At 47.2% G+C, this 22,657-nt stretch overlaps 1 protein-coding gene and 1 long non-coding RNA gene across 3 annotated transcripts in view; both read right to left on the reverse strand.

Annotated features, from left to right (window-relative positions):
• Window positions 1-1,448: 1,448 nt before the first annotated feature.
• The window catches only part of LOC135819696 (mucin-2-like), a 49,202-nt gene continuing 27,993 nt past the window's right edge, over window positions 1,449-22,657 (reverse strand). For both annotated transcript variants that reach the window (XM_065332946.1, XM_065332944.1), the window contains exons 12-21: window positions 21,112-21,938; window positions 20,097-20,301; window positions 18,214-18,429; window positions 17,652-17,783; window positions 16,823-17,053; window positions 14,560-14,871; window positions 9,983-10,171; window positions 5,298-5,452; window positions 4,269-4,443; window positions 1,449-2,790 (exon numbers count right to left, since the gene is read on the reverse strand). In XM_065332946.1, the coding sequence (XP_065189018.1) occupies window positions 4,270-4,443; window positions 5,298-5,452; window positions 9,983-10,171; window positions 14,560-14,871; window positions 16,823-17,053; window positions 17,652-17,783; window positions 18,214-18,429; window positions 20,097-20,301; window positions 21,112-21,938 (2,441 nt within the window). In that variant the 3' untranslated portion in view covers window positions 1,449-2,790; window position 4,269. The remainder of the gene's footprint in view (window positions 2,791-4,268; window positions 4,444-5,297; window positions 5,453-9,982; window positions 10,172-14,559; window positions 14,872-16,822; window positions 17,054-17,651; window positions 17,784-18,213; window positions 18,430-20,096; window positions 20,302-21,111; window positions 21,939-22,657) is intronic.
• Window positions 10,893-13,003, reverse strand: LOC135819695 (uncharacterized). The gene is made up of 2 exons (XR_010553966.1): window positions 12,175-13,003; window positions 10,893-11,632 (listed from the first exon to the last, which is right to left on the reverse strand). It is a non-coding gene; the product is annotated as an uncharacterized LOC135819695 (long non-coding RNA).

Below are 22,657 nucleotides of genomic sequence, written 5' to 3' on the forward strand. Positions count from 1 at the left end.
TGGTGACAGTTCCCCTTTAAGAATATGGTTCTAATCTCCTGGCACTTGGCCGGAGGTGTGCTGGGAATGAAGTTTGGATTGAAGGGCGTGGCGTTGGGGTTAAGTTGAGGTGTTGGTTTTGGTGGACTGAATGGGTAAGCGCATGGGTTAAGCTCATTGTCCGTGTTTAACTATGACTGAGACTTACAAGCACATGGTGATCTTGCGGTCTAGCGAACTACTGCGACTGCGTGCTGCAATCCTTGCCGTCAGTTGGCGCTGCTCAAGCGCTGCAGCCTCATTGGCCCACTGGACCTGTAGGTCGGGTTGCTTGGGCATTGCAGGTGTTGTACGAAATGTGTGTTTGCCAACTGCCAGAACAAACGCACCAGGTGGTGTGTCAGGAGACTGGTGACTGGTCTTTCCACGGACTGGTGGGTATTCTAACGAGTTTCTCGGCACTATCTATAGACAAAAAGGTCACGATACATGAGCGGTTTCTACTTAGCTGCACAGCTTGGAGGTCAGCATAACCGAGATCCTCCACGGTGTCCGCAATATTGACGGTTTGGGCGCCAGGCGGCAATGGAATTTGGCAGATGTCTCCCGCAACTGCTGTGAGGAGAGACTCCTCCACGCCGGCACGGAGCCTCCAGCACCATCCATGTCCTCGGGGCAATATGATACAAGGTAACAATCTACTAGACACTATAAACTACAGGCACCCTGAAGGGTTGCTCCGAGCTCCAAAATGTGCATCCACACTCCAGAGTTTTTTTTTCATCTGTTGAAGGAGGCATAGCATCTTTCGAGACAGCATGGGCCACCAGGGTGAGTCTGTCCCTCCAGAAAATCACGATTCCACGGATGCAAAAAAATCGCGATTTTCAGCAAAATCCGCGATTTCCCGCGTTTTTTGTTGTTTTCTGCACTATATCTCACATTTTCATGCACTTTTCACGCAGTGATTTCCATGATCCTGTAGTTTTTTTGCACAGTACGACTCGTACTACTCCCGATCCGAGTAGATACGATGCAACAAATTTCGTGATTTGGCCCAAATCTGCAATTTTCTTCGCATTTTTTGTTGTTTCTGCTGCGATTTCTTGCGCAAGTTTTCGAGAGTTTTTTCCCGCAAATTCCCGCAGGGACAGATGAGTGGTGCGTGGAGCGAGAGTTGGGCTTCGCTTCTCGGCCATCTCCCCCCCCCCCCCCCCCCCCCCAATGCATGCATCCTCGCATATACATAATATAAGGGCGTAGCTGGTTCCCCTTTTAGGGGGGGGGGGGGGTGCACGGCCACATAAATAATGTTCAGGATGACTGGTGCATGCATGTCATACATGGTCATTATGTGCATGCTGAAGCTACGTCGAATTTCTATTTGGGGGGGGGGGGGGGCATGCGGGCTACGTGCATGTACATGATGTATGACATAGGCTGTGTCACATACGTGTACATATATGGTGTCATGAGGGCAAACTGAATTTGAAAAATATCATTATAAAAATTGTATCAAGCTTATTGTGCCTTTTGTCACAGGGCCGGTTATGCAATGCCAAGGAAAACCAGGTGCAGAAAAAGGAAGAGATGAGCAGATATTACACAAACATGTGAGATGAAGATATCAAGCTTAGAAGGAAACAGTAAATGACCGTGCCCGTTCCCGACGGAACTCATGACGGCCGCTAACACCCAGTCAATCCAGGTTAGAACAGCGATAGAAATAATTCACGTAATAATACAAGTAATAATACTAAGTGTCACCGTCATCACCATTAGGCATAATTATGCGGATAATGCCGGCAGAAAAATTGGCAGAATTCGGTACTTTTTCTGGTAAGTTTCATGCATGTTTGGTATGTGGATAAAGAAATGGAGCAGAATTCGAGGAATTGCCCGCCATAAGGTTTGTATGGTTCTGCCAATTTCACTGCTTTTCGAGCAGAATCTGCCACCTTTTCGAGCATTATCCGCCAATGCCTAATCACCATACATCATCAACATCTCACTGATAGGTTTAGCCAGAATCTATTTCCTTCTGGCTAGTATTATTTAGTGGTATTTTAACTCTCAATGAGCGAAACAGCTGTCTGGAGGATAGGGAGCATCTATCCAAGAACGGAACTAACTTCCTGGCTATGGAGTATGGTGTGGTGACTGTGGGCCAAAATCAAGAGTGCAGTGTGGAGAGGTGGACAGTTCAAGTTATTCTAAGAGTAAGAGGAGAATCAGGAGATAATATTATAAAGTGTTGCTCAATGAAATCCAGTCGCATCACTCAGGTACGCGCCGGGCGTTGCGCGGCCCCAGACCGGCGAACACTGGGCTGCGAAACGATGCAAGGCGCAAACTGAAGTGACGCGACCGGATTTCATTGAGTAACACTGTATGAGTGTGCTTGGCAGTGTGGGCCACGCAGGATCACCTCCGCTTCCGGACAACTTGCAGCGCAGTGATAATGTGGGCCACGTAGGATCACCTCCGCTTCCGGACAACTTGCAGCGCAGTGATAATGTGGGCCACGCAGGATCACCTCCGCTTCCGGACAACTTGCAGCGCAGTGATATTGTGGGCCACGCAGGATCACCTCCGCTTCCGGACCACTTGCAGCGCAGTGATAATGTGGGCCACGCAGGATCACCTCCGCTTCCGGACCACTTGCAGCGCAGTGATAATGTGGGCCACGCAGGATCACCTCCGCTGCCCGACCACTTGCAGCGCAGTGATAATGGATGCCATCATTGACAGGATGACGACTGCATGACTCGAAGCACAAGTAGAGTGATTGCTGACTTCAAACACCTGAAGCTGTGGTAGGGACATGACACATCAAATTTCAAAAGACAAAAAACACACGCACAGTAAAGGGGAAGTTCACCCTACAATCAAGACTTCAACTAGCACTGAAGAATGCCCTGATACCGATGGTGACAGTCTCGGGTTGGTTAGGGCTCCCGTTTCGGATTTACCATGGTCACAGCAGATGGAAGTAATAAGTTTCACTAAAATCAGTGACATCATGATGACGTCATAATTTGTCCAGAACAGGCCAGATCTATGAGATCACAGATATGAACTTTGTATACGGGAGTGGCTGGGTTAGTATGGCCAAAACAATCTGTGGGAAAGTTGTTGATGTTAGGGTGAACTTCCCCTTGAACTGTTCACAGGCAGTTTTTCGATAGACAGTGTACAGTTTCAGAGCTATAGAGCATTGGAATGCATCGCGCGTGTCATTATATTTGCACACCATCGCCCTTCCCGGTCCCGCACCACACTGTTTTGTTTGCATCGTCATGCTTGGAAGTGCTTGCTTCTCACTCCGCGTGCACGTTGGGTTGTTTGTGGCATGCGTTTTCTCCTTACACTGATCCTGTTTGCATGTCTTTGTACGTTAAGTACGCATGTACAGGTGGAATACTGATAATTCCAATAGGGCTTAATAGGAACATACCACTTAATTGGGAGTTTCATTCAGGACCTATTTCTATCAATAAAACTCCCATATAACAATGCCTGATAATTCGAACCTCGAAATGGGTGTGTCCGCGGTTAAGTAGAAGTTCCACTGAATCCACTTACTGTACACATACTCCTTACTGCTGCGTGGCTATTGCCGCCCCAACCGCTTTTTGCTCCTGTTCTTGCAGTACAGTCAGACCTCGCTTAACCGCACACATCCGTTTTCCACAAAAAAATATCCGGATAGGCGAGGGAACCGGATAATCGAACACACATGCTGTATGTATGCATGACATACGCTGCAGATCGGTAACCAACGATTTTCTTCCGGACGGTGAGGGGTCCGGATAATACAGGACCGGATAAGCGAGGTCTGACTGTATTCAGTTTGCTACTCCACGCAGCACTTTAATCTGTATAAATGCAGCATTTTGCAACGATGTGTCGCTCGCCTTCACCATGGTCTTCCTCTTTCCGTCAAAGCACTTGGTCTGTACAACGTGACATCTTTTAGATCGGTGTCAGAGGAGTGCGATTCAAGAGAGACCAGCCGGCCTGCTTTAGTCCATTCGCCAAATCTGGGCTCCTGATATATGTGTCCGAAACTATACTGTTTGCATCTTCATCAATTTTCACCATATTTACTTCATCTTAGGCTTAAAACAACGGCTATCATGTTTCTAACCTATATACGTCGTCGACATCACGATCTTGAACAAGAACGAAATGAAACTGTGAATAACCTATGGACCCCGGTTTGCGTAATGCACTTTAGAAACAAATTTTTACGTGCAAAACGAACCCGGTGGCGAATGATCACTCACTTCAGACAATGCAGAATTCCTCGATGGTCTTCGCCACTCCACTGCCAATCTCACGTTTCACAGCTTGATGCAGGTCCTTGCCGCTCATCACCTCGTAATGATCGCACCACAATTCTGTCACTGCGTCGAACAACTCAAACGGGCTAGTTGACGGATGGGCTTTGTTAATGATTGCCTGCAGGTTGCGAGAATCAATGGCACATGAAAACCCGACTTGAGATGAGTTAAGAAGCACCCATAATCAAGACTATGCAACTGTGGCTACTCGGTGTGAGCCAGTGTGCGACGCACTGCCTTTGCCACGCACTGCCTTTGCCACGCACTGCCTTTGCCACGCACTGCCTTTGCCACGCACTGCCTTTGCCACGCACTGCCTTTGCCACGCACTGCCTTTGCCACGCACTGGAAGTGTAAGTAAACATATATTCGGGGCATAGCTGTATTCAGCTATTTTCAGCCTGGGCATTTTTGGCCGAAAATTTGTTCCAGCCGATATTTTGCCTTGCAAGGTTCAGTGTGACAGTGTATACAGGCAGCAGCAGTACAGGCTGAAATTTTCATGTGCACGAAATGTGTTTTAACCCAGGGAGGCCGAAATGTATACACGTTGAAAATGTGTAGACTTACAGTGGTTTGACAACACCATGCCCTGTGCTCATGCAGTCAAACAGCTACCGGTGATCTCTCGCACCAGCATTTCGTCTCTGCAGCCTCGCTCACACACACAGTTAGCGGGCTCATCCCGTATCCTACCTGCATCTTGTGCAGCCCACTCACTGCAAAACTGCAGCACTATCTGCCTTCGCGGCAGGCAATCATGAATCACAACAGCTCCAGTGAGCTTCTCAGATTAAGGATACCACAACACCTGGAGAGCAGCTATTGACGGTCCTCACACCCTGATGTGACCGGAGTTGTTTCTGCGTTGCTGCTGTTCGAATACATAAGTTATGTGAGTGTTATCGATATGTATAATGTTTCATCAACCCTTGAAATCAACACACTGACATAATCGAAAAGAGAACACACCGCTTTCGGACCGTCCGGGAAAACCGCCGCCAAAAGATACAGTCCAACAGCATACACACGTTGGGGGGTCTCGGCCACAACATTACGGATGCGTTTCAGCCTCTCCCCTCGCTCACGGATGCGGATCGCCTTGAAGTCCACCCACTTCCGAAGTGCTGTGAAGATAGTACAAAAGCAAACGAAAACAAAACACACTTCACACACACACAGGCATTCACTCAAGCTGCTCTTCTGTACTATTATGTCAATGTACACATATATGCCCCCCCCCCCCCACACACACACATTACCACCACGTGCGCACACAGACACACACACACACACACACACACTCCTTGGACCTTGGACCTTGGACGCGCTGCCATATTCTGGCTATGCGGACCCCATGGGGGGTTGAGCAGGTTCGGAACAGTAGGGGCGATGACTGTTCCGAACACACACTCACACACACACACACACACACACACACACACACACACACACACACACACACACACACACACACACACACACACACACACACACGCACACACACATGCACACATGCACACATACATACGCACGCATGCACAAAGACACACACACACACACACACACACACACACACAAGCACACAAGCACACACGTACACACACGAACGCGCACGCATGCGCGCACACACACACACTATTTGACCATTTGACGCCCATCGCCAGAGGCGATGATAGCGATGATATAGCAGAAGCCATAGCAACTTGTGCTGGGACACACACACACACATACCGCCACACGTTCATTACACGTATCTGTGTTGCGTTTTCGCTGCTTAAACTTATCTATTGGGATTGCCTCGCTGCTTTTAGAACTAAAGCCCGATGAGGCTGATATTCCAATCAAGTACAGGGATGAATTTATTCAGTATCGCATCGCAGTGTGCTGTGCAATATCGATCTACTGCTACTAATAAGTCAACGTGCCTCGCAGAAAACTGCGATACATACCGTAAAATCTCGCCAGAGCGCCCCGTCTCTCCCATCCACCCCTCCCTGACTTCGTGTCAGGGACGTGATTGATTGTATCCTCGCATGGCTCTGTCACAGTCTGTGATGCCGTACTGTACTGCAGACGCATGCTCGACCCCGTTGGAAATGTATGCAACAGTGCCCACCCTCTTGACCAGGGATCGCAGAAACCCTGAGTTTTGACGGGTCTGTACGACTCCTGGCTCTGGACCTTTGGTCGGTGTACGAGATGCACGAACAGTTTTCGTAGGGTGAGTACTTTTCATGTAGTACTGAATGCGGCAAGTAGGACTCGCCGATCCGCACCTCCCCACCTGAACCTACTCGAAACGTCGAGGAGATAGGGGCGCTCTGGCGGGATTTTACGGTATAACTATATACTTATTATTATTATTATTATTATTATTTGTGCTCCCGCGTCAATGGGCTCGCCCAAATTCGCTTGCACCGAACCATGCGAAAAAAGGCCGCCAGCAGGCAGGCAGGCTAAGAAAAATAGAAAATGGTGTCACATAAACTAATACAAACAAGAATATCATTATTTGTAAGAAAGGGTTTGCTCCCCACACCGGAGCTCGCGCTATTCCGCCGACTTTACTTGACACTTGACCGACTCACGACTGCCATCCAGAGCACACGAGAAGTCAATCGAACCTTCGACTCGGCAAACCTGCAAGAAAGCACCACTCCCTGCTCAATACACAGTGTTTCGGGGAATTCACCCCTCATCAGTTGCGCTTGAGTAGGCTGAGGAAGATTGTGCCTGAAGAGCATTCCCCGAAACACTGTGTATTGAGCAGGGAGTGGTGCTTTCTTGCAGGTTTGCCGAGTCGAAGGTTCGATGGACTTCTCGTGTGCTCTGGATGGCAGTCGTGAGTCAGTCAAGTGTCAAGTAAAGTCGGCGGAATAGCGCGAGCTCCGGTGTGGGGAGCAAACCCTTTCTTACAAATCATCGCCGAAGTCGCAACCACTACTTAATATCATTATTGATGACATTAATATACTGAATGAATGGCAAAGGCCATGTGAATACGGATAATACGGATAATCAGAGTACCAACAACAAAGAATGTAGCTCAAACCATTGCAGTGCCAACCTCCTTCACCAGTACTCTGCCTTGTACGCATCTGTAACTGCGTTGCACAGATATGTCCATTCACGGCGATCCAGTGCTCGCTGAGCCATCAGCTGCAAAACCCTTGGAGTCCTCAGACGGCAGCCGACTCGCTCCGCGTCTTGAATCAGCAGGACTGGTAGCGTGATCCGCGGCCGCCCACGGTATCCCGGCACGGAGCAGCCAAAGAATCCACTCATGGCCTCCCTAGCCGGTGTGTGCTCATCTGATCGCAGGATGTGGCCAAACAACCGCCATCTTGCATTCACCAGAATGTTGCCAAGTGGAGCAGCACTGCAGCGCTCGTAAACCAAATCGTTTGACTTATACCTACCTTAATATACCCCCCCCCCCCATTTATTACACAGAGCCTCGGCCAGTGTATATTCACTGTTTTTCTAGAAAAAATATATACTGGAAATATGCACCATGGGGGGGGGGGGCTCCTTTTTAGGATTCAGACTGAGGTAGATATAAGTCGGATATACCCTTCGCTGGAGTGTATATGGAAAATATACACCATCAAACAAACCGCGGCCTTCTGCCGCGGTTTGTATTTGGTGTATATTTTCCATATACACTCCAGCTCGGGGTATATCCTATAAATATACAGGCTTTCCGTGCCTAGCCTGTGACGTTGTTGTTGTTACTATATTTTACTTCACCAGAATTACGATGTCAAGTAACATGCATCCAGTGCAGTGCTATCTTTATGTACAAACAAGTTAGGCTTGCACAAACGCTGATAAATGGCTTCCATAACTTTTAACTGTAGTCGAGAACCATGACGACCACGGCACAATACAGCGAAGCAAGAGTCGGAATACGAACTGCAACAATCAGGACTAGCTAGCAGTTGATCGTACGTTGAAGATGTTCTACTACAAAACCGTCAGGCGAAATAGCACGTCATAGTACATTCGAGATCAGCGGGAAGAAGATGACGACGTCCACTAATTTAGTATCTGTGCACACGAATCTGCTGTGTGTGTTACTCTGTGTGTCAGCTATGGCATCATCGCCTGTGGTTCCATGCCTAGCATGTACGTCTGAACCATCCTGCGAAGTTTGAATGACGTAGGTTGAGCGATCGCTCCGCGAAACATACTTTTTGAAATTCTCTTCATAGTATATCTTCCACCATTGAAATTTCGAATTTCTTCGAATTTTTTGCTGAGAGGAGTGGCTTGCAACCTCGATATGGCTTGTTCCAGGCATGCTTTGGAACCATCGCCTGTTGAAACAGTGGCGGGAAGCTGCCCTGCAACTGTTCCAACAGGAAATTAATCGATCCGAGAAAGCGCGAGTCCGCGAATCTTGGTTGAATATTGAGTATTTCAAGCCTTTTCACGACGAAGATGGAGTTCTTTTGGAGATGGACATCGCGGCAAAGGACATGGTGTCCGACTTCTGGCGTCTGGTGAAGCCAGGGATCATTTGTCCAGTCAGGTCGGCAGCCTAACCGTCGGTAAGCTTGTGTTTGGATCCCGTTCTGCTCGATGTGGTAGATCAAAAACAATTTGATATCTCACAAATTGATCTCAGCATCGTGCGTACGGTATTTTATATTCAGAAAATCCCAAAGTGTCTCTGTGTGGCCGTCCTATGGCACGAGAAACTCCAATCAGGCTCCTATGTCCTCTGCCTTCATGATTGAATTTCCACTTCGTTTGAACAACGAACACAACAATCGAGGACGGCTTTGCAATGCAGCTATACTGGAGCTGAAAAAAGAAGAAAAAACGTGCTCAGGATGAGACTCGAGTACACGCATACTCTCCAAGCAGGTAAAACGCAAATTTTTGTGAAAAATGCGTGTCGCCGACTGACCAGTAATTTCGCCTGACGCTGCGCACAACACCAACACCAACACCCTCACTGGCACTCTCACCACCACTCTCCTCATCGCTCACGGGATCCACTACCATCATTTGAATCTTGTTTCCATGGCAGCTGGTAGCGCAAAAATGATCCATAATGGAAAATACGCGTTCTGCAGACTGAGTAGAAATTTGCCGTGTCGAATCGCATATCTCAACAACTGTTAGTTGTATCGCTTCGGCGATTGTTTCTATCGCCAGCTGAGAGTTTTCTCTTGCAGATACATGTTTCGATTGTGAGAATCAACCAAGTCATATAATAGAGTGAGTTACGATAGTTTGAACAAGTCACTATGGACTCAACACGGACCACATGACAAGGAGATGCAGGTTCACTGTACAGTATACAGCGCGTGTCGTACTAGTACGAAGGTCGTGGGGCATGCAACTCATGTGCGTCGTACTAGTATGACGCTCACACTGAAGGGGTAAAGAAACAAGAAAGGCTTTTCTGAAGGACCACAAGTTCATCAATACATGCACCAAACCGGCCTCCGATAATTCCCATGCGGCGATACGCACCATTTCTCTTCATTATGGTCTCAGCAACAGTGCCAAATGTGGCGTTTGAGATTTTATAACACAATGTAACTATTGTCACTCGTGTACACCGGTTCGCAACAGTGACACAAGGGCCAATAGACACAGTACACGCAACACAACCAAAAAACAATGGTATTGAAACTCACCACCAAGAATCTCAGGCAGTGCATTCAAGCATGCTCCGTCTTCATCGAAGACGAGCTTTGTCGCTGCTATCACTGCATGCTCAACGTCCGGTTGGTCAGCCACAGCGACAGACAGCTCATCTTGGCGCAAGGATGGAAACCTCTTGGAGAACTCGTCAACCACGCACTTCTGGTCCTCGGGAGTGATACCTGAACAAGAAAGCAAAGCATTTCGGATCTTTTGCTCCAGAGATACATTGAAGCATATTAAGGAAGCCATTTGGTTGTGAACACTACTTCAGACTATCAAGAGAGTCTCCGAAAAAACATGTGTATTGCAGTCTACTTCGTTAATAACGACTGCGGATACAACGACAATTTGCAAATGAAGACAGAATTTCCATGCCCAGAGCAAAGTCCCATCAAACTGTATACATTTAACTTTGGCTGTAACGACTATCTGAATAACGACAATTCGCGAATAGCGACATGCTTTTAGTGCCCCCAGGTCATATTCACTGCTTGAATAACGACTTTCTGGGCTTCTGACAGCTATTTCAAGTACCTGTCATGCAGAAGTACCAGAACCCATGGCGATGGATAAAGGCTCACATGCAAGAAGATGCAGCCAAAGGGGGGCTTCTTTCTTTCTTTATCATTAATTTTTGCTTGAAAATAGTTGGACTGATTAGTGTAGCGAATCCCACCGCTGGCACCAATTCTGTAGCGGGCCGCAGTCTCTCTCGGAGGCAAATGCAGACGGGTCTCAGTGAACACACTGTTGTTAACTTTATTATTACTAAAGACTGGATTGAAGGTTGAACTCTAACTCTAAACTGACATTACTGAAGGTTCTAACTGGTATCTCTAACTGGCATTTCTAACTGGCATTTCTAACTGGCCTTTCTAACTGTAGTTTCTAACTGAACTGTAGAGAATTGTGAACAGCAGCTTTTATAGGCAGACAGCATACGTGCTGCAACAGCAATGGTCACGGCAAAGCTCAGCAGAGAGAAGAAGAAAGGTCAAAGTAGATGTGTGGGCTACAGTCATTGCACAAGGAATGCCATTTGATTCTATGCAGAAGGAGCTGAATAGCAGTATGGGCAATGGGTGTAAAGAGGTGGTTGAAAGTGCAGCAAAAGGTCTAGACTAGTATTTCTAAGGTCAATATGAAACATTGAACGCGGTGAGACTAGTTGATATCCATGTCATGGATCTGCAAGCACGGTACAGAGTTGCAAGTGCGGGGTACGGGTGCGGTGTAACACGCGTGACCAATACATTGAAAGTGATTCACGCTGCACCTGTGTGAGTTACTAGCGAGCCAACGCTACACCTTCCTTCTTTAAACACAATCACGTCCTCGTGATTAGAGTCCGAGTAGCAGAACACGAAGTGACGAACACTGATAGAAGATCATGGAGATGCGCAGACTAGACTGGGCGAGTAAGATTAGTTGATAGCCGGACTCCGACAATCGACTGAGATTAGAAGACTTTGGCGGCATATGCATGGTCGCGCCGGAATAACCTTGACGGAAGAAGATAGGCAGAATGGATTACTTGCATATACAGGTATGTATTTGTGAACAGCCTCGGTTGATATCCGGACGCAATGAGGACAACTGACATTGAAGTACTGGCTGGAGCGCAGCAGCAGATCACAGGACTGAGAGGTGGTGCGAACATAATCATTGAACATTATAGGAGATAGTGCATCATACTGGTACAGCGTCAACCGGAATATGGCAAAATAATATCGGAAATGATAACGTTTGGAGTAGACAGAAGAAATGAACTGATAAAATCATAAAGTAGCAGCACACCAGGCTCACACGATCTCACGGGGTCAAAAAGGGAAAGAACCGTCCTCCAAATGGGACTTGAAAACCACAGCACTCTTGCTGCACAACCCTGGCAAAAAGGGAAAGAACCTCCGTCCTCCAAATAGGACTGAATACCCACAGCTCACTTGCTGCACAACCCTGGCACAACCTGCCAGCACAATCGCAGTTCAAAACCGAACTGAATACATTATAAGGGGGATTGTCACACACATCGTCCCAGGTTAGCTAGATAGACCGTGGCTCACCATGATCGGACGCCTACCTAACTAAACTGGATTCACACACTCGCATAAAGGAAGACTGAAGAGAACAGGAAGACTGAAGGAAGACAGGAAAGAAAATGCCATATCGGGAATTACCTTACATTGGACATGGAGCTTGATCGGTAGAGACGCTGTCCGTCATCATTTCGGGCTGGGGGGAGACATGGCGGGCGAAGGAGTAGCGGCGACTGACGCATCAGGTTGGGCCATGCTGGTACCGGTTACACCAATAAAACAATTTACCACTGCCATCAATTCTGTAGCGTCGCTGCCATCAATGCAATACAGATACTAGGTGGGTTCGAATCTAGCAATTATAAAATTGAACCACCGCTGCCACCAATTCTGTAACGGGCCGCAGTCTCTCTCGGAGGCAAATGCAGACGGGTCTCAGTGAACACACTGCTTTAAAATTATTACTGAACTAAACGGAAGACTACATTGTAAACATTAACTCTGACTCTAACTCTAAACTGACATTACTGAAGGTTCTAACTGGTATCTCTAACTGGCATTTCTAACTGGCCTTTCTAACTGTAGTTTCTAACTGAACTGTAGAGAATTGTGAACAGCAGCGTTTATAGGCAGACAGCATACGTGCTGCAACAGCAATGGTCACGGCAAAGCTCAGCAGAGAGAAGAAGAAAGGTCAAAGTAGATGTGTGGGCTACAGTCATTGCACAAGGAATGCCATTTGATTCTATGCAGAAGGAGCTGAATAGCAGTATGGGCAATGGGTGTAAAGAGGTGGTTGAAAGTGCAGCAAAAGGTCTAGACTAGTATTTCTAAGGTCAATATGAAACATTGAACGCGGTGAGACTAGTTGATATCCATGTCATGGATCTGCAAGCACGGTACAGAGTTGCAAGTGCGGGGTACGGGTGCGGTGGAACACGCGTGACCAATACATTGAAAGTGATTCACGCTGCAGCTGTGTGAGTTACTAGCTTGCGCCAACGCTACAATTAGCACAACTACATGTAGTTGCACCTGATTGTACACTTATCATCATACATGTACTGCACATGTCCCAAGCCATGTAGATGTCTCCAAAAGGCTCATTCTTCAATTTATTTCCCTTGTACATCGACTTCATACAGTGGAGATTGGATGTAACGACATTCCTTCAGGAGAAAACAAAAATTTGTCGCTATATTCAATCTGTCACCAAACACGATCTTTACATTTAGTATGCAATATGTACATGTATATCAAAAATTACAGAAATGTATTGCATGTGCATAAAAATAATGCATATGGATTTCAGATGCGTATGTGCATGTGTCTTGCATGCATAGTTCCAGCCAAAAGTCATGCATAGCAACTACATCACTGCGGCTACAATGTGCAGTGAACAGCACGCGTGGAGTGACCCAGAGGTCTGGCCATATGAAACAGACATGTCCCATGCATGCTACTCCACCTGATACAAGAGGAAAGTCGTTACATTCGATGCATTTTCAGGTCTCCGGGCACCAAATAAATGTCAGTAAATTTGATCTGTCGATATTTTCGAGGTCGTTATACCCGATCTATAATGTATAGAAAGGACTTGCTAAACGACTTGGGCAACAGAAATTTGTGGCTAACCTCGATTTGTCGTTTACCAAGGTCGTTATATCCAATCTCCACCGTAATTCCTTTCAATTGCAATATGAAAATACAGTACAAACTGACATAGAACATGAGAAAAGCTTCATTTTGATATGCATGTCATACTATAGCCCCGCCAAGTGTCGTTATTCGCAAAGTTGACTCTATATAAATTATTATCGAAGGAAACATGCCTGCAAAAATCGCTTTCTCACAGGACAGCCTGTCGCCCATTGACTAGTGATGATTTCCGTATCATGGAACTAACGCGTTAAAGGGGAAGTTAAGCGTAATATCAAATTTTCACCAGATGTAGTCTTCGAGGTGCTGAGTCGAATGATCTTGGTCCGAGGAAGCTGAGACGCACCCTTCCTCCTTTATTCCCAATCAAACTCACGCACTTCCACCGAAACTGGGTGACTGCGCCCTACTAGATGGGGATTTGCATACAAAATGTCACTAAAAGCACCATTTCGTTCTTTTAAAATCACAGATGACCGCGATTGGCCCATATGTTGTAGTCTTTTGCACGCTGAGTGGACTGCTGTTGGTCCGAAAAGGCTGCAATGCAGCGTTCGGCCCTTATGGTAAATCGAACATAGCCGAACAAGCGGTCACGTGCTCCTGCGTACACCAGTCACCTGGTCATCGCGCCAGCAGGCGACAATTTTCACCCCAAGGTTCAACTCAAAGGTTCAAAGGTTCAACTCGAGTGACAGAAACTTGCTCAAACATGCTGTAAGTTGTAGCCTCCAGGCACAGTGACCAGGTGACTGGTGTACGCGTACGAGCACGTGACCGCTTGTTCAGCCATGTTCGATAGGGAATAAGGGCCAAAAGCTACATCGCAGCCTTTTCGGACCAGTGTATCCTGCTGTACCAATCCGTCTTACCTTCGTCACTGCATGCTGTGGGGCAGAAATTGAGAACTACCGCTCCGTCCACAGTAGAGACTTCGAGAATGTGCTGACCAGCGAGCAGGCTAGATCGGTCCTTACAGAACTCCCAGAGCCTTGCATGAGCCTTGGCAGACATCTGTACAAACACCGCCGTGCCTCCGCTCTCCCCGTGTACGCTGTCGGCGTGGATACTCTCATCACCAAGGAGAGCGCGGAGGTTGCGTACGACTCTGTCAACGAAGCTTGGGCGGCCTTTGTGATTGTACTCAAAGTCAATGATGATCTTCACTATAGACGACCTCTCGTCTGAATAATTACAGTGAATATGCATGCACACAGGCATGTTCACACATGTACATATCCATCGAGTCAGAGACTGAACAAAGGAGAAAATGGGGAAGTTCGACTGAAAGGGGTGATTGTATTTTTCATGCAAGTACCGTAAAGTCGCGGATAAAAGCCGGGTTTGCATACAAGCACATCGCGGATAGAAGCCTGAAAATCAAACGGGTCAAATGCATATAAGCCTGTCGCGCGTAGAAGCCTGGCTTATGTGCAAGCGCGGATCGTGTAGGTCAAGAGTGCATGCACTATGTACAGTGCATAGTAAACGTGAATACAAGCCTGGCAAAAAATATCAGTAGTGCATATAAGCATGGTTTGCATACAAGCCTGGTTTGCATTAAAGCCTGATGCAGAAACCGGCTTATGTGCTTATAAGCCCGGCTTTTATCCGCGACTTTACGGTAATCATGGATTGATAGCAATGGGTAGCCCTGAAGAGGAAATCGGTTGTACCATGAAGACAGTAATGAGGGAATTGAGCATCATTAACTTGTGAGTATAATTATTATTCGCTAATAGTCTAGTGGAAGTATCTACTTGATTGTGTGGATTAGCGTCTTTGCATGCGAAGGTACAGATTGCGAAACTATTGTCAACGCCGCCAAACTACCGCTTGTATTAGTCTAGCACAAAAACTTCATACAAGACCGAGATGCGGTTTTAGAACATGGACCCTCAACCTGTTCATCATGTTTACGTACATGAAAGAAAATGGCGGGATGCGCACAATATCCTGGGACACGTACTGAATACCGTCTCAAGTGTAGAGTTGACAATACACATGAATGTATGCTCCCAGGACGTATCATGTAACCTATGCCTGTTTGCCATTCATATCTGATCACTTGGACACGTGGCAGACACAGGTGCTAAAAGTCTGGACAGGTATCCTAAGTCCGTACACCCAAAATCTCATTTTCAGTTATTGTATTCGACTCAAATATTTTGCCGAGGGGACACTGTTGTATTTTCTCCTGGCATACCACATTTCAGGGATCTACGAAAAGCAGAAGTCCCATACCACGCGAGTGCGTTTTCGAGTATCCATACGAAATGCATATTTGTTACTTTTCATGCAAAAATCAACTTTGCCACGACCGATTTCGAGCGAACACAGCGTCAAACAGACCGTCGCTCAATCATCAAGAGCCAGTTTACAGCTGAGAATGGCCAGATGAGAAGAATTTAAAGAGAACAGCCCATCCTTACAGAAAGCTGGACACTCCTGGCATCTCCACCTATATTTTCCCCGTGGTTTTCACAGCGCAGATGCTTCTTCTCTGAGCCGACTAAAAACAGCTTGTCTTTCACCAACAAACTACGTTTTTGCAAGGGATAGAGGCGGAGGCACATGCCAAACGTGTCGCTTCGGTACTTTCGTTGTAACCGAGGGATAGCAAGCCAGCGATAAGCAGAAACATGTGTTTAGATCGAGTCGCCTCTGAGCTGTACGGAGAAAGAGCACCCTCTGCGACACCAAACTTTGATATGAAAATCAGCAAACTCCAGAGAAACAGATCTGATCGAAAGATGGCCTGGTTCAAACGAGCCAGGCCTCGAAACAAACTTGGACAAGATACCTTCCATCCACAAAACAGGATTCTGGCAAGTGAACATTGCTAGTGAGAGTTTCAGCGCAGCAAACTAGTACCGTAAAAGTGGTCCGACTTCAAGCAACTGGGTCTACTAGCGTAATAAATGGATAATTCTGGACCACTGACACGCACGCACGCACACACACACACGCACACACACACACACAAACACACACACACAAACACACACACACACATGTATATGAAAGATGGCAAGTGCAGCTCCTAAAGCGGGGTGAGTTCTGTAAAATGACAAAAAAATCCGGCAGCTCCCTTATCAAGCAATCATGTAATCATGCTAACACAGTAATGCTGACCTTTAAACTTCAGTCGTTTGCTGTCACGAATGGCCAGCCTAGTCACAGGGCCTAGCACCATTTGATGCTCAGTGATCTCTGTGATGACAGTGTGGTCGTCGATGAAGCCAGTATCCTTCAAGTACTGCTTGGTCTCTGAGATACTGCGGCCGTCCCTGGCAGATCCAGTGGCCATGCTGATGAAACAAGGGTGCCTACTTAACTCTCTATGTATATCAGCTGGCGATTTTTCTGCGACAGACGAGAAAGATGCAAAATGGACAAACACACCGAACATAGTGAAAGCCAGTTCAGATAAGTTTAAACGACGACTGAAAGGGAGGGGTTTGAGCGCACCCATGCGAAGACAATCCATTAATTCATCAGTGATTGTAGTTTGGTCCATGACGATTGCCATACAACAGGAGCGGGTTTAGTGTCTTTCAGCCTGGTAGGTCTCTGAAAGACATGCTGGTGTTGTCTTCATTCACCAGTCATGAGTGCCCCCACCCCTCCCGAGAGGTGAGCAGAAAGTGGAGGCAAAGGGGATGTTGTGAATGTGATGTTGGTACGAGTGACGGTCAGTTTATGTAGTCGAATGTTCTCTACTCAATGCTCTGTTTGTTTCATGGAGAGGAGTATGTGGAAGATACTGAGCAATGTAGCAGGGACCGCTTAGAAGAGCATTACAGAGAAGCAAGAGTATGCGCACCCACAAAGCCCTGGGGAAAGCACCATGCATTGCACCAGCTGCTACAGCATCCAGTGGAGAGGTGGTAATGTTCTTGCTGAGAACAAAGTACCAAACAGTACATGACGGTGTACTGGACAGGCACAATTTATTGCTTACCGACTCGGCCGTCCGCCCGTGTCACGCGACCCTGGTACTTCCCTGCCTCATCTGCACACTCCTTCATGTCATCAATGATGATAGTGTTGGACGCCAAACGGTCGATTTCAGTCAACACCGCTTGCCGTTTTTCTGAGCAAGACCAAAGCAGAAAAAATGTAAAACAAATTCCACGGTCCGGGTGAGACTCAGCTGGAGGCCGAGCTTTCCGTATCCATAGGAACGCTACCAACCTTAAGCGATCAAAGCAGAACTGGGACGCCAAAAACCTTAAAGCAAATTTCTAGTGGGCAGTAAATTGCAGAGGGTAGAAATCACCTTGCACTCCAGTTTATACGTGAGTCATGACTTAGTGCACATGAAGTACTTGCAACATACAAGAACAATGAGAGAGCAAGACATACTCTAAGTGTTTGCAAGTAGGAAAACGTAATCAATGGTAAATTGCACATCTAGCTACGTGCAGATCGAATAAACGTTTTTGTCCTATTGTTTTCATGACAACATTGGCTCATGATCCGAATTCAAACAAGACATCGGTAGATGATATCACCGTGCCTACCTTCTCCCATATTCTGCATCCTCAGCAGGTCTACGCTCTTAGGCGAGGTTGGCTGTGGTAAGCGGATGGGTTTCTTTCTCCTGCCGAGGACAGTCTGTGACGCGCGCATTCGTGCCACATCTTCGACAGTGTGGACCACCCGTCGACGTTCCGGTGCTGAGAACTCTTTCACCAGCTCTACTATGGTTGTACAGTCTTTCGTGCATTCTGGAGAAACTGAAGACCCCAAGCCCACATGCGCCAACAAACACACAAGGAAAACAAATTCAGTTGTTCACATGTTTAGCCAAGACCTCCAGCTTCTTTATCCCAAATAATATTACATCAAAGTATTCAAAGTATACGCCTACACATTACGGCAACTGGTGGTTGGATATACTGGGAATGGTCAACTCTCCAAGGGTCCTTGGAATGCAAACGTTTCTAGCGTGTGCGCGCCTTACATCCCAACCCGAACCCATGCCTGACATTCCCCACCCCAACGTGTCCCACCCCAAAGTGTCCCACCCCAACGTGTCCCACCCCAACGTGTCCCACCCCAACATATCCCAACACACCGTCCCCTCACCACCTTCCCCTGCCCAACTTCTGTCAGGTTCCATTCTTCACAAAAGAGTCAGCTGAAGATAGGATAGTTAAGTGGCTTGCCCAAGAAGGCACATTGAGCCTGGAACACCAGGGTCCTCGCTTCTTCTTGTCCACCCATGAACGATTTCCCAGAACGTCACCCAAGTACTAATGGTGTCCAACAGTACACCCAAACGTCTCTAATCCACACGCCTTAGGTACGTGCACGTCTCTCTACTGGGCACCTTCAGCTTGAGTTCCAATAGCGAAAGTGCATTGTTTTCGGGTATTTGTCGCTGGCCACACATTTCAAATTAGGGATTCTATGTTTTATCCTGTACAAGTGCAATACAAGCCAAAACTACTTCATCAAAAACTAGGGGTCAAAGGGGTGTACCGGGTACCCGGGTACCGGACCGTTAATCTCAGGTACTGTTAGTAAAAGGGTACCTGTTTGGATTTTGATGAACCAGTCAGTACGGAGCAACACTGCTGGGATCGTGTATTCCAGGCGGGAGTCAATTATTTACAACTCCACACTGGATGTCTGCATTGTTGCTGCATTTTCGCACCTAGTAGATCTACTCCTGCAACTATCAGACACCAATCGATTTGCGAATCATAATGTGATATCAAAATGCAACCCGAGCACAGATGAATTAAAATCTTGATTTATGTGAAAATTGCGCAAAAATTTAAACATGGCTGCTAAAGGGTGCCGGTTAACCCGCCCGTTAAGAAAATTACCCGTTCGATAGTTAAAGGTACACCCGTTTGACCCCTATCAAAAACTGATTTGATACATAGCAGATGGCATAATCCTGGGCTACCTGCAAATCCGGAATACGGACAGTGCCCGGTCACAAAGTACCTCGAGACGTTCAAGTGCACTTGCTGTACATGAAGTACAATTCTGTGAGTGTCTCTCAGTCACCTGACTGATAACAATTCTACTTACCACCAACAAAGGTAAAGTATTGCCGGGCGCCGAAGAACTGGGGGGTCAGGGTTCTAGCCTAGCCCATTCCTATTTTTAGCGAATACAGCAGTTTCGTTCTTATTTGATGTTGCAGTCTTACATGTACATTTCTGCAGAGTAACACATCTGACTGTACATAACAGTGTTTGTACATTACGGTTTCCGTTCCTATATGCAACCAATCCAGCCTAGACCGTTCTTAAAAATTGGTCAAATTCTTCGGCGACCGACAGTGCTGTACCCGCTGACTGCACGCCATTTAGGAACTTTGAAAAGTTTGCTTCAGGTTCGGTGGTACACAGAATTTTACAGACGGTGTGGAAAGTCTCAACCGTACCATGGCTTAGCATATCTAGCAGTCGGTCAATGTGCTTGGCCGAATCATAATCTACTCCCATCAATTCCTTCTTCCGCGTATTGGTGAGCAGATCTTTGACATAGCATGCAGTGCGGATTACGCCACGGCTTTGCATTGCTTGGAGACGTTTGAACCATTTGCGGAACTCCTGGCTTGTCAATGACCCTGTGTTGCCTGCTTGAGCCTGCACAGTCAACACACATACAGTCATACACAAAATGAAGTGAGCATGAAATATCTTCTGGCTGCTGAGTTGAATGGTGTTTGTTCGTGGAAGCCGCAACGCTCCCTGCACCCTACATTCCCAAATGAATCAGCGCACATCCTCCGAAATTCGAACGCGTTGGCATTCACCCTATTAGAAAGGGGTTTGGTCAAAAATTGACTTGAAGCATTGTTTCCTTCTAAACAAATCACGGACGAAAATAACACTTTTAGACCCTGTGGTCTTCGGGGAGCTCAATCGAGTGATGCTGATTCAAGAAGACTGCATTATGTCATACAACCCATTCTACCAATGAACCACAACCTCATGTCCGTGGCTCCTTCAACACCAGTCTATTCATTGAAATGAACAGGCTGGTGGTACTCACCACTTATGAATGCACCAGCAAGTAATTCAACGGCATTATAATCATGAAGAAAATGTAATGCCTTGACCTGTTCAAAAGGGCAAACTATGATTCTGACATTACTGCCGTCGTACCCAGCTCACTATTGTAGCAGGGAGAACTACCACCAAGTGAGACCAGACAAGCAATGTTTTATGCCAGTGTGTATACTGTAAACATGATAGTGTTATTTCAGGTTTTTTAAATATTTCGGTGTCAGGAACCTGACAGGTTTCAGGTGCAATGTAGAATTAAGTGACCAGCTGTCCCTTTGTGTACAGTACATACTCCAGTGCCTTTTAGGTGACTTCAGTTTTCCATTACAACAATAAGTTTAGGCAGAACGCACTGCGACTCCTAAAACTTATAATTATGTCTCTTACATGGGAGTTTGCCCGGGGAGACGTTGCTGAATCTCCTGTTGCCTTCTTGCGGCTCCAAAAGCGTCCAGTCTTAGACGGAGCAGTTTGCTTGGCAGATAAGGTTTCTGCGGGGGGCGCTGGTCGCTGGACATGCTGCACTGCATGTTTATCAGGGTCTTTGCCAACAGCTATTGCTTGGTTAATGGCTAAGCTAGCTGGCCTGGTACCAGCTTGAGACTTTTGGTGCGGTTTTTGCTCTGGTGCTTGATTCGAAGCCAGTCTGACTGTTTCGTACCTATCCGATTCAAAACTGGATGCTAGTGTGGAGTCACTAGCAGACTTGGAAGGAACAGCTTGTCTAGGTTTAGAAGAAGGCTTGGGACCAGCTGGGGTGGATGTCGCCGCCTGAGTGCCATCTGGTCGGTTACCGCCAGCCGCTAGTAGTGCGCGGTCACAGAGCGGTGGTCGTGGAGGAGACACTGGATCAGAAGTCACTACCGGCTGCACTCTGTGAACAGTAGCGGGATCCTTAGTTTCCACTTTGCTTGCTGTGTTGTGGGGAGTGGCGGGCGTTGGGCGTGTAGGAGGCTGGGGGGCTCGACTGGATTTCAAAGGCTGAGTTCCAGCCAGTTTCCCTTCCTGGCCGGCTGAATTCAAGGCTACCTTCCTTGCGGAGACACTGCCGGGCTTGGAGGGAGACGTGTGAGTAGCCTGGGGTTCGACAACAGGCTTTAGTTCGGGTGCTGTGGCTGGCGGAGACTGAGTTGCTTGGCTGGGTGATGGTAATGGGCTCCTGATGAACTGGGCTGGTTGACGTCGAGTTACTCTTTTCGCTGCATCTTCATTGCCTGTGTTAGAGAGGACACAGAGAACAGAAAATAGCGAGAGCATTTCACTTCCTCGAAAATGCCTGCTTCCACACACGCACGCACGCACGCACGCGCGTGCACACACACACACACACACCTCAGACATGCCCATCGCAGCAGCGATGATAGCGAACAGCTATATTAGACATAGCAACACACGCACACGCACACACACACACACACACCATGTACCATGTATACGCCCGTCACAAGAGAAGCACGAAAATCTGCAAATGCACTGGATGTGCACCCACAGATTTTCTCTTAAAGCAACGATAGCGGACAAGATCTGAATGAGAGAGATAAAGACTTGCGCCAGATAACTGTCGAATCCACACAACTGGCGAAACCATGTGAATCGACCACCAATGCACACCTGGTCTACACCACACGGAGTGCATTGGCATAAAACGGCCAAGACCTATGCACAGCCTACACCTGCTGGGGTAACCAGTAAAGACAGCACACTGCTTTGATAGAAGCAGACACTAGATGCACTGGTACCATGAAGTGAAATTGGAGTTACTTTACCAACCAGCCTCGGCTACTGAGTACTGGGAACCCAGAGCCAACAGACATACCAACAACCTCAACCATGAAAGCTATATATATATATATAGTAACGACACACTGGATTGTGGAGCCGAAACTAGTCCAACTTCCTAATGCTTTGGCAAGAGAGAAATGGCACGTAAGGG

The sequence above is a fragment of the Sycon ciliatum genome, chromosome 6 (genome assembly GCF_964019385.1).
Source record: "Sycon ciliatum chromosome 6, ocSycCili1.1, whole genome shotgun sequence".
Taxonomy (NCBI): domain Eukaryota; kingdom Metazoa; phylum Porifera; class Calcarea; order Leucosolenida; family Sycettidae; genus Sycon; species Sycon ciliatum.